This window comes from Cavia porcellus, unplaced genomic scaffold, assembly GCF_034190915.1.
Source record: "Cavia porcellus strain 051 isolate PalLab524CR breed Dunkin Hartley unplaced genomic scaffold, mCavPor4.1 scaffold_24, whole genome shotgun sequence".
Classification (NCBI taxonomy): domain Eukaryota; kingdom Metazoa; phylum Chordata; class Mammalia; order Rodentia; family Caviidae; genus Cavia; species Cavia porcellus.
Window position 1 is genome coordinate 35769268 of NW_026947507.1, and position 12494 is coordinate 35781761.

Below are 12494 nucleotides of genomic sequence, written 5' to 3' on the forward strand. Positions count from 1 at the left end.
CTCTGTAATAAGAGTTTGTGTTTGGGCACACTGTATAAAAAGAATGGGAAAAGCAAATGCATGGCATTCCTGACTGTCATTTGGGTGTGAGAGTCCAGTATTGAAGCTGAAGGAAGTGTCAGAAAACAATGTACATTTTCCAAAAAAACTGTAATTTAATTGGAAGAATGAAGACTTAGCCCACCTATTTGTTCTGTACATTTTTGCTAATAGTTCTCAGATTGTTTATGACAGAGACCAAAGCACTCTTGGTGATTGGACTCTGCCTGCATGGATTTCTCTGTCAATAAAAGAAGCAGGGCCTGATGGTGTATACCTGTAATCCCACTATTCCAGAGTGAGGTAGGAGGATTGCCATGAGTTCAAGGCCAGCCTGGACTGCACAGTGAGAACCTTTCTCAAAAAAAAAGAGAGAAGTGATATTGGGGGAGAAGATAAAGGATTTCCTACTGAGTTCTAAATAAAGCGTAGGAGAGAAGAGAGAAAAAGACTTGAGTCCCTATCCTCTTCCGAGAGAGGAATTAACTCCCATGGATATCCTCACTTTCCTCTCTCCAACCTCAGTGAGAGAAAAATTCTGTCTTTGGAAATCTCACCTATGAATCTGAGTCTGTGTGACAGATTGTAGAGCTGGGAGTCCCTTACTACTTTCTCCTTTTCATTGCATATTGTTACATGCACTACACAAACACTGTCAGTCCATGCGTGGAAACTACTCTTAAAGGTCTCCATCTGCCAGCAGTAATGAAATAGTTGCAAATCCTTATGACCAAACAGTGCTTTTCTAGTGAAAAAGTACAATTATTTAATAATTTCATAATCTCAAAAAGATGATAAATCAAGTTCCCTTCAGAGTCATGTCATAGAAGATGCTGTATGGGTGCCCTCAGAGCTGTGAAAAGGTGAGAAGAACTTTTTCAAGAAAACATGAGCAAGTTTAAGACAGAACAGCACCAACTCTCAAAGGTAACTGGAATCAGAAATTCCGACTTCTAAAGATACTTCTGTGGAAAACCAGGCTCTTGGCTGGGGGAATAGCTTAGTGATCAGCCACTTATCTGGCATGTGGACCCCAGCACTGCAAAACTGAACTGAGAGAATGAATAAGATTTTTAAAAAGTGAGTCTTCCTTTTGGCATATAGTTCCCTAATACATATTTGCATCTATGACTAGAAACAGTTTCAGAGGCATAAGCGTTAGAAGTATGTTGTTTAACCAGACATGGTAGCACATGTTTGTAATCTCAGCTCTCAGGAAACTGAGACAGGAGGATCACCAAGAATTTGAGGCCCACCTGGATTATATAGTGAGTTGAAAGCTAGCCTAAACTACATAGTACAACCCGGTCCCAAAAGAAAAGAAATGTGTTGTAATAACAGTCCTGTTTCTTCACTTTAGGTTTCACTGGAGGCTTTTAATACATTTCAGAATGTTTGAATCTAAGCAGTAGCTTCCAAGGTGGCTAGATGCCTACCCTGGTTTGCCCTCGGACTACTGTTTCTGCCAGTAACCATCATTGTGAATAAACATTGTAACTGCTGTTGAAGCTCTGAGGTGTTGGCATTTTCAAATCCTCTTCTGTTTTATTAAATCCTTTCCATGTTCTAAAGATACTAAAATTACTTTCCTTTTGTTCACCTTCACATTAAGGTTCACAAGAACCTTCTTTTTTCTTAAACTTCTCCCATTTAGGAAAACACTTATGATATCAGTTCCCTGAGCATATCTGAAGACACCTGTGTATGATTTTCTGAAATGCCATTTTGAAAATGATGTTTCACATGGACAAATCTCTCAATTTTGGTTGCATGCACATCATGAGAAATTTTTAAGAAAAAAGATCAGATAGCTTTTTAAAATAAAAATTTAAATCATCCCACACTATTTCAAAACACTTATTTTAAATCTGTATTTTGATAGTACAAAGACAAAGTGATACACCTGTGTGTGCATGCGTGCTTAGCAGAGTAACCACAAAACCAGCTTCAGTTTTCTTTATGGCCTCAAGGTGACACTTTGCTTATGAGAAGAAACATTGCTGATTTACTGGACTTTTGTAACTAGAGTTTGATCAGAAAAGTGAATCTGACGGACTTGATCACACCTTGAACTTTGTGAGGAATAGAAAGTCTGTCTGTCTGGAAATATTAGAATATTTTCTTTTATTTGGATTTGCTTTGCCTTTTCTGTTGTTCCATGAACAGTTGCCATTCATTGAAGAAAAATTTCTTTAGGTTTTTTCAGATTTTTTAACTTGATAACTTAGGGATAGTTCCCTTATTTAAGAAAAGAAAACCTTTCGTTTGTTTTTGTTTTGTCTTTTTGAAACAGGGTCTTGCTGTGCAGTTCAGACTGGCCTTGAGCTCACTCGTAGCCAAGGCCAGTCTCAAACTTGCAACAATCCTCCTGCCTCAGTTCCCAAGTGCTGCGATTATAGCACTATGCCCAACTAACCCTTACTTCTTTGGTCACTCAAATCTGTATTATTTAGTGTCATTAAGGAGCATGGGTGGGATTTCTGTGAATCACTGGGAAGTTTCAGTCTTGGTATTGTCCCTTTCATCCTCTTCCTTCTGAGTGCTTTTAAAATACATTTGGAGGCAGCTAGTCTTTAACAAGAAAACTACTATAATCCATGTGAGATGCAGCTGGGCCTTTTGTCACAGTCATTACTTAGGAGCCTCTCCAGCTTTTCAGAATGAGGAAGGTAGAAATCTGTGCCATCTGCCTTCTCTTACTTTATATAAATGTTGTTGCTGGTCTCAAGAGCTTTTAACTGTACCTTATCCCTTAATATAAAATTCAAGCTCTTCAGAGTTAAGTTCATCCTAACCAGCCTCAGTGATCAGTCAGTTAAACTGGTTTAGGAAGAGAATGTCCCACATTGACTGATTTCATAGTTTTACTTTATACTGTCAAATTTTTCTTCCCAGTCTTTGTATTGAAATTACTTTCAGTAAGATTTTCAATTAGATTTGGATCTAAAATGCACTCGAGAACTCTCAAGTGAGAGAGGAGCTTTTAGAGGGAATGGGTCATGGTGAGGACAGTATATTCATCAGTGATTTAATGCATTGATGAGTTCATAGCTGAATGTGCTTTAAGGTGGGGCTGGATGGGGGAGGTATGTTCCTGGAGGTGCCTTTAGGAAATGTAGCTCTGTCTCTGACTCTTCCTGCTGTGTCTTGGTTGAGCAGCTTCCTTCTGCCATGCCATTTCTACCTTGGAGCCATCTGACCATGGACCGAACCCTCTAAAGCTGTGAACCAAATAGTTCTTTAGGTTGCAAGTGTCAGGTATTTTGTCCTAATGATGGAAAAGTAATATAGTAATCCATAAAGACTTGTTCAGATAGCATTCTAGAATCTCCAATATTTATTGTAGTTGTTATGGTAATAATAGAACCTCAGTTTCTTTAAAAACATTATTCAGTTTTTCCTACCCAGGCAAATACCAGAGGGGGAGAACCCAGAGCTCCAATTGTAGGTATGAGGCTCCAATTTCTTAAATTACTTGGGGTTATAACCATGGGTTCTACCTTCTCTGGAAGCCAATCCACATCTTCTCTGAAATCTGCTAGACAGGGAGTAAAGGTCAGCCTATAAAGGCCCAGCAAAAGATTGATAGTCTGGGTTACATGGAGGACACTTCGAAAGTATGATACTGCCACAGCTCCTTTTCAGCCTGATGTGATCACTCATAGGAAGGCTGTAATAAAGAGCAGATGTATGTAGAGGAAAAAAGTTGTGTAGCTGAAGGACAGAGGTGTTACTGTTATCGGAAAAGCCAGCAGTGAATTGTATTAACAATAGGGCTTTGTGCCATTGACAGAGTGCAGGAGAGGGACACCCCAACATTACACTTGGACTTGGACCTGCCCTGCCTCTGTCTGGCTAGCCAGAGTGAATGGGGTCAGTGTTAACTACCTTCATCTATGCAGTCACAAAGGTAAAGATGATACTGGAGATTATATTCCCTCTTGGGAAGACTTGACCTCATGCCCCCACAACTGTGGCAGGCCTTGCTAAATAACACCTTTGTTTGAGACAGGGATATGCGTCTTCTCCTCCTCAGCTTCCTCATGACAAGTCTAGGTGGCTTCAGATCCAGAAGCAAGGACGTGAACATGGCCCATCCTTTGGTGCAGCTGTGAAGTGGGGCTGTGCATACTGCCTCTGTAAGTTCTGGCCCAGGGCTCCCCTTCATCACAGTTCTCTCCAAAGACCTTTTTAAATTTAAGTATTTTGCATGTTAAGGTGAAGTGCATGTAGTAAGGAAAAGGCAGCCATGAATTTGATTTGGGCAATATAGATACGTTGTCTATCACAGTACCTTTTAGGAAATGCTATTGAAACACATGTTACCTTTCTCAGTGTGTTGTAACCAATAGCATAGAAACGTCAGCATACTTTCTCCAAGAAAAGTGCCTGATTTTGCTTCTTACTTGTGGTGGGCTAGTTGTGAGGCTAGTTGGTATTGTTTTTCTAAAAATTCTTCTGAATGATGGATTGTTTTGCTTGGATATAGAGACTGCCTACTTTTTCTTTCAGTGGTGTTAAAGAAATGAGAATGTTACTTACTGGCAGAAGTCATTTATTAAATCTTTTTGTGAACAAGACGTTACTTTGTTAGAACTTTGTTACTATAAATTGGAAGTTATCTTAAGATAAAAAGAAAAGACCCTTAAATTGGGTAATTTATTGGCTCCCTGTGTCTTTATTTCCTTGTAGAGGCACTGATACTTGGTTCCTACCCATTTAATAATTCTAGGAGTCAAGGGAAAGCCTGGTTTCCAAGGTCTGGTCTGTCTGTTACTTATCAAGGATTCTCCTAAAGGAGGGATCCCCTCACAGTAAAAAGGACTTCCTTCCTTCACTCTCCCAGTCCTTTAGTTTAAAGCTCTCTGGCAGCTATTTCCATGCTGCTTTTCCCACTGGAAACCTTACTACTACCTTGACTCTGGCCTCCTGGCTGGCATTTTGCCCACCATTGTTTCCTCCTGGAGCCCATATGCCTGTGACTTTTCGAGCAGAGGTCACTAGTGAAGAAAAGGAAGAAGGATATCCCAGAACACATAGTCTTCACAAAGGATAAAAATAGGTTTTTATTATGGTAATTTAATAACCCTGTATGTGATCCTAACACTAGACATGGCTGAAATGCAATGTAGGAGGAGTCAAAGAAGCCAGAGAGAAGTTGAAGTGGAGTTGAACTGTTAAGAACAGGAAGTCCCAGAGCAGCCTTTTGCTTCCTGTGTAAAGGGGAAATACCATGAGCTGCTGTGGATTCCTGGGGACAGATTCACTCCTCTGGGCAAGTAGAGGTGAAGATAGGCAACACTGAGGTCCTGGTGTAGAGGTGAAAGGGCCCAACCCAGCATTTCCAGCCCCAAACAGCAGTTTGAATTCAAATACATTAAGATTAAGGGGCCACCGTGTAGTTTACAGGCCAGAAAACAAGCTCAGATTTCTAATTTTACAAAAGCTGAGTGTGTGTTACCCCATGGCGTCCTGTGTTAGCAGGGTCATTTCCCTTAGCCAAAATACTAGTAAAATGAAGTATTACTTGCCCTTATTTACAGAGTTGTGGAAAGCTTCTGTAAGAGCCTTGGAATGAAAGGCTAATACAAAAATGCATGTTGACCTCTCCCTGGAGCTAGGTCTAGTCCCCACTTGTTGGCCTGGTACAGGTAATTGCATAGTCTTGCTTTTTGGTTTTGTTAAAGAATTAATTTTTAGAAAGTCTACTTATTGTTGATACAGGGGATTCATAATTTACTGCTAAAGTAAGTCTTTCCCTATTAGGCAGTGAAGGAGGAGGTTCATCGCAGAATTCAAGGAGGTGGGAAGACAGGTTATTCTTTGTTCTGAAGTCAGAGCACTGCCTCATGGTGTCCACTGGCCAGCCAATCAGCCCGCTTTGCTGCCTTATCTCAGTTTACCTGAGCAGAGAAGGAAGGCTGAGGCAGACCTAATTTTCCAGCCCCTGGTTCTATGCCCTTCTCTGTGGCCAAGTTGGCTTGGTTTCCCCTCTGAGATCATCGTGTACTTATCCCTCCCTTATAAAATCTGCTTTCTAAAGAGCTGACAGCTACTCGGTCTTTTTGTCTTTCCTGAGATCTGAGATTTGTCTGCTTAGATCTTCTCAAAGACACCCCATCTGCACATTGTGTTCATTTGCTCATCCATAAAAAGGGAGAGAACAGTTGTGGATGTGATGGCCATGTCACAGCTTTGGGGGACAGACTGGGAAAACTGGGCGAAAAGCCTGAGTTCTCTTGCAGCCCTTGGGGACTGGATGTGAGTGACGGAGAGCCCTGAATAGAAGCCTGTGGCATCATGTGTATGCTATGCAAAGATTAGTGAAAGGTAGACCTGAAGCCTCCACTCCCATGGGGTCCATGTTCCAGTCCTGGCCACTGGCCCCAAAACTAACGCCTCACAGAGATCCCTTATTTGTAGTGACTATGCCAAAAAAAAAAAAAAAAAAAAAAAAAATGTGGATTCCAGATGGCCAGGTCATGCCATTGTCTGCATAGGAGGGCCTTTGAAGCCCCAAAGTGGGTCACCTGCACTTTACTTCCTTGCTTGCCCATTCCCATGAGTGGCTGGCACAGAAAGGGCCCTCAGTAGAATTTGGCTGGCGGCACTGCAGGAGCAGGAATCAGGGGAGGACCCAGGAGAGAGGATGGGGCCCAGGGGATGAAACAGAGTCCAGACCACACTGGCATATCCAAGGTGACGTGATTTCAGCTCCTCACTGCCTTGTCACTGGTCTGCTTGACTCCCTTTGCTAACCCTCCCTGATCTACAAGGAGAAAACACTCCTCTGAATACACAAAAATGGAGCTTACCTGGAGCGTGTGCCAGCATTAGCAGAAAAGGGACAGCAGACATTGTTCCTCTAACACTGGGGGCTTGGGGCCAGGGCAGAAGTGGGAGATCTCAGAGCATGACCATGCAAATGGTAGCCTCCCAACACTAGAGAAAGACACTCAGCAGCAAATGAGAGTTGCCGAGTCTGGTGGAGCACACCCAGGCAGCAGAAAACAGCAACTTGACAGCTCTGTTTCCCCTCATTCTTTCTTTTGGTGACAGTTGGTGTTTTTGACTTCCTTTTCTGTGTGAGGAGCCCCAACACTTCTGGGTAGCTAACCATATGCTGGGGTGGTGAGGAGGACTGGAGTTCTGGCTTGGCGAGGGTATTCAACAGACAAAGTTGCCAGCCGCAGCCAGGGCTGGGGACCCCAGTGACTGGAATCAGATAGCTGAGAAAAAGAGCAGTTACATAACTGTGTTTATTACGGCTCAGGTGGCTGAGGAGGCCAAGGCAGTCTGACCTAGGCTGGCCTAGGTAGTCACGTAGCACACTTGATGAGAGCGAGCTCCCTTTGAGGGCAGACCGCAGGGGTCGGGGCAGTGGAAAGAATCTGCTCCAGGCTGTTCTGGACCATCTAGTCTGTCTGTCCAGCCTTGCCCCGGAAGCTGCACCAGCTGTGGAAGCCAGCCAGCAGCAGAGCTGAAGCTGGGAGAGGAGCTGGGAAATCAGATACCTGGGTCTTGGCCTAATCTCTGAACCTGGCTCCCTCCATCCCCTTAATCTGCTTTTCAAAAAAGAATTCTCCCTACATCAGGACTGAATGAGGAATGAGTCAAGTTTCCTTAGGTATCCCCTGACGCTGTGGTCACAGCCCTCTTCCATCCTGCCATCCACGAGGCCAGCTGGCCATCATGGAACATGGGGAGAGAGAGAGGGCTGAAGCAGCTGGGCCACCAGGCCTCCATAGGCAACAGAGCCAAAGCAGCTGAGAAAAAGGCTCCGGTCTCCAGCCGGGCCTCCCTCGAGCCACCACCTCCCTCCTCCAAAGCTGTTTACTGAGCTCCCCATCCCCATAGAGATGGAGCTGGTGCCCAGGTCCTTGCCCATGGCTGTCACCTCCCTTTGTGAGAATCACGAAGTTGGGGCCTTTAGTAGCTCAGAAGCTCCCTCTACATTAAATATTTATCTTGGAGTCCAGGTCAGAGCCCTAGAGAATAAGAGACGTGCACGCGGTGAGGGGCATGACCAGGATTCCTGGAGCTGGAAGATCTTCAGCTTCACCACCTTTGGAGAACAAGGAAGAAAATGAAAGTGATGAGACCCTTCTTAGTGCCAAGGACCCTTACAGGTGGGAAAACGCGGGGCTAGGGGAAGGGAGCTTATTTTCTCAGTGAATGGGAAGAGGCTGGAACCACGGGCGAGTGACCAACCCTGTGTCTCAGGAGGGCAGCAAGGACTATTCCTGAACTGCTGCCTTCTGTGGGCACCTGCTGCCCACCCTGTCTCCATTCCTTCTGCTTCCCGGGAGAGGCAGAAGGTATCTGAAGTGTTTGTTATCCCATGAAATATTTATCTTGGAGTCCTGGTCATATCACTAGAGAATAATGGAAGCTTGTAAGTTTGCCCTGCTCAGGGCAATAGTTGCCTTTTTAAAATTCTTTCGCTGCTGGCAGAATGGAGTCCAGTCATCATTTTAAAATCTTTCTTGGAAGCCTAGAACTGCTTCCCAGTGACCCCCTCTGCCAGCGCAGCCTGTCTCCATGGGCAACAAGCAAACATGGGGAGCCCCTGGCATGCCTGTCTGGAGCTCCTCCTCTGTACTTGTTCCCACACCCCCGGCTGGGGAGATAAGCAAGCAGTAAGGGAGGCAGGGATGGAGAACTGGAGAACTGCTTCATCTTTTTTCCATTCTTCTCAATTTTTGCCTTGAATGGTATGACTGGTACTGCACATTGCACGGTGACCCCAGGCACCAGTAGGATACCCCGTCGGTACCCGATAAATGGCATGATTTGTATAATGTACCCTCTATCACGACACTGCAGCTGATCAACTACTTGTAGTTGGTTTGTTGGGGCAAGGGGATCCCAGAGCTAAGCCCAGAGCTGAAACAACTCCAGAGTCTGTTCCCACTGTCAGTACATATTCATTATGTAGTTGAACAGGCCTTGTGCCGCCACGCTGGGGGTGGCCAGGGAGGGCGAGTGAATGGGGGAGCCAGTGGGCGGGGCCTCAGGGTCCACGTCAGAGCCGCGGGAACAGCGGAAAAGCCAGGAGATCAAACAAATACGGTGGATGGGAACGCGGGGACCCTCTAACCTCCTCCCCGCCCCGGGGACCCCACCCTCATCCTCTTTAGGGGCGCGGCGCACTTAGGGAACCTACGCCTGGCACCGATTTCCTCTCCTGCTCGCACGTGTGTGAGCATCCGCCGGTTCGCCAGCGCACGCGCGCGTGGTCTGTTTGCACACGCCCAGCCAGTGCTGGCTCACGCACGCACTCTCCCGGAGCGCGGGAAAGGGGAGGCGGTGGGGCCTTCCAGGCCACCCTGCGGGCAGGACGCCCTAATCTCGGTCCCACCCCGCCCGCTTCTCCGGGCGACCCGCGGCGTTAATCATCCCTCCCCCTGCCCTGGCTCCGCTGCGCAGAAGTTCACTCCCCACACCCTGGAAAAGTCGCTGGAAACTCTGAGTGGCCCTCGCCAGCCCGCCCGCCCCCTTCCCGACGCCAGCCCTGTGGTGGGGGCCGGGGGAAGGCAGCTGGGAACGCGAAGGAACTCCCCGGGGACCCTCGGCGGCCCCTCCCGGCACCGCCTCCCGGCCGGCCCAGCCCCCTCAGCAGTGGGCCACCAGCGTCCCCGCGGCGCGCCCCGACCGAGGACACTTGCGCGCCCCGCAGGCGAGAGGGAGGCTGCAGCCGGCCCCTGCACCGCACCCCCCCTCTGGCCCCGGCCCACAATTGTGATCCTGACCCTAAACTCCTCCCGCAACGCGACACTCACTGCCCGGCCTCCCTCTTCCTCCTCGCGCGCCCCTCCTGCCCCAGCGTCCTGACCGGGTCACGAGGCCGCGTTGGCCGGCGCGTCTCCCTGCCCTCCCGCTTCCAGCGTGTGCCAGGCAAGATCCCGACCGGGATGCTCTGAGCCCCCGGGCGACCGCGAGCCCCACCACCTGGTCGTCGTGGAAGGTAGGTGCGGGAGATGATGGGCGGGAGGCCAGGTGCCACCTCCCCAACCAGGCTAGGGAGGGCACGAAGTCGTTCCCCAGGGTCCCTGTCCCAAACACTGACAGGAGTAGTGAGAAGTTCCTCCACTCTCCATTCAGGGAAGGCAGAACTGGAAGAAGCCTGCCCCTGTGCCTGTGCCTGTGCCTGTCCCTGTGCCTGTCCTTGTATGCTGATAGCTGAAAAATACCTGGGAAAGCAAAAAGCCAAGTCCCAAGGCCAGGCTGGTGCCCAGAGGTGGGGGGAATGTGCCATCCACAGCACGGCGGCTTGGCCCCCTCCAGCTGTTTGGAGCTGGTTGCTGGGGAGAAGGGGGTGCCTGAATTCAGACAGCCCCAGAGCTGTCTGATACCTTGTCTTCTGTGAGGCAGGGAATAGTTCGTTCCCCAGGATGCCTCCATCTTGCCCAAGAGTCCTGCTAATAACAGTTGGCAGAGCTGCCAAGAGAAAAACTGGGACCCCCTTCCCATCAGACCCCTCCATGCTCCTGGGGAGTACTTTAGTCACATGAGCAGGGTTGGGCAAGAGCACATGGGGGCTCCGAGGGTCAGCTGCCCCTGAAAATAGGTGGGGACCTCCTTGGGCTGCCCATCCTAGGAGAGGCACTTCTCACTCAGCTTGGAGGGTGGGGCCTGGACACTCAGGGAGGAAGGCAGGGTCAGCTGATGGTCAGGCCTGCTGGTGCTGAGCCCACAATTTGGCCTTGAGCAGTCAGCAGGGCAGGGAGGATGGCTGTTGAGAGCTAGTGCCCTGCACCCCTCATCTTCCACTCTGCTCTGCCTCGCTTTCCCTATGTGGGGAGGCCCTGCCGTGGGAACTGGGGTGTGTCTGCATGTTTTGCTTTTGGGAAGAATCCTAATTAGATCCAGCTGCTTAGCTGCCCCTCCTCCTGCTTCACTCCTTTGCTCCCTCCATTTAGGTTGGCATGGAAAAGCTGTAGCCCCAATAGACTGCTCAGATGTCCACATGATACCCACAAAGGCAGACCAGAGACAGGGTACCACAGTGTATAGCCTTCCCTGTACACTTGCCAGTCCCCCAAGGCCTAAGCAGGAGCTGAATCTGGAACAGGACTCAGGACCCCCTGTGTACCTTCATCTCTGCTTCTCCTATGTGGCTCACAGGACCACTGCTGCCTGCACCTACTATCCACCTATATCCACCTACTACCTGTATATACCCATCCCGCCACCCCCAGGCTGCTCACACAATCCCCATGGTACCCCAGAAGTCCTGTTCACAATGCTGCATGTGTATTCACTCCACTCCACAGGACAGGGCACCCCAGCATCTCTTGCCCTCATGGAGAGTCCCACAGTCCCCATGGGCATAGATGAGTCTGATCTGGTCCAATCCAGAGGTGGTGGAGGTTGGCCCCACTTTCAGCCCCATCCAGCAGCAGAGGTGAGGAGGCAGTGCTCTGTACCACGGTTGTCTGGGTGCAGGAGAGGCCCCTAGACAACCAAACACAGGACCTCCCCTCTGTCCTCTTGTACCTGCCGCCAGAGTCTCTTCTTGCAGGTCAGCATCTCCTGGATGTCCCTTCCTCTGACCTTCGAGTAGGGCAAAGGAATCTACTAGGGAGTCAGATTTGGTGCTGCCAGGGAAGACCTTCCATTCTAAATAGACTGGATAATATCTGGATGTGGTGGCGCATGCCCACAATGCCAGCACCTGGGAGGCTGAGGCAGGAGGATCGCTGAGAATTCGAGGCCAGCTTGGGCTACATAGGGAGATCTTGTCTCAAAATAGCAAGCAAAGGCAGGAATTTAGCTTAGTGGCATAAGTGCCTGGCAAGCACAAGGTTGTGAGTTTGATCCCTAGGACCAAAAACAAACAAACAAAAAACCCAAGCAAGCAGAAGAGCCTGGAGGTGCAGGCCGAAGTGTGTGTGCACAGGAGTGTACCTGAGGCACTCAGCACCACCCCTCCAGTAGCAGGACCCTCTGTCTCCCTTTGCTCCACTCATGCTCCCTCTGCCCCCATCCCTAGCTGGCTTCCTGAGCGCTCTGAGTCTTCAGTCTGCAAAGGAGGCCAGAATGAAGCTGACACTTCCCCTGAACTCAGGGGTGGTTCCTGCCGCCTGGCAATGCCCCCCATGCTGTCCAGGGCCCTGTTAGGAATCAGGACACTGCTGGCTGCTGGCCACGACTGTGGGCTGGTGGCCTTGCTGTTGGCCTGAAGAACCCCTTGTGCCTTCGGGCAAGCACATGCTACACAGGCCTGGGGGAGGCAGAGGAACTGAAACAGTCCTGCTGTCCAGGCTCCTGGCTGCCAGCTGTCCCAGTTCCCGGTGCCTTCCCCTGGGGCTGCTGCCTGCACCACAGCAGGGCAGCCCTGAGGGCCTGGCCAGTGGGGCCACAGGCCTGCTCCTGGCCAGCATTCCCTTCCCTCCTCCTGGCCCAGGCCTTCCCCTCCCCCACTCCCACCCAGAGCTGCTGCCCCAGCCTAA

General features: G+C 49.1%; 1 protein-coding gene and 1 long non-coding RNA gene across 4 annotated transcripts in view; one reads left to right on the forward strand and one right to left on the reverse strand.

The window, feature by feature from the left end:
- Positions 1-241: 241 nt before the first annotated feature.
- The window catches only part of Sorbs3 (sorbin and SH3 domain containing 3), a 32062-nt gene continuing 19809 nt past the window's right edge, over positions 242-12494 (forward strand). The window contains exons 1-2 of one of the 3 annotated variants that reach the window (XM_063234861.1): positions 242-4178; positions 8019-8168. In XM_063234861.1, coding sequence (XP_063090931.1) covers positions 8062-8168 — 107 coding nt within the window. In that variant the 5' untranslated portion in view covers positions 242-4178; positions 8019-8061. Of the gene's footprint in view, positions 4179-8018; positions 8169-9822; positions 10007-12494 lie in introns of those variants that run through there. The other 2 variants (XM_063234862.1, XM_063234863.1) reach the window with 2 other exon arrangements.
- LOC134472716 (uncharacterized) lies at positions 7281-9506 on the reverse strand. The gene is made up of 2 exons (XR_010042643.1): positions 9206-9506; positions 7281-8104 (listed from the first exon to the last, which is right to left on the reverse strand). It is a non-coding gene; the product is annotated as an uncharacterized LOC134472716 (long non-coding RNA).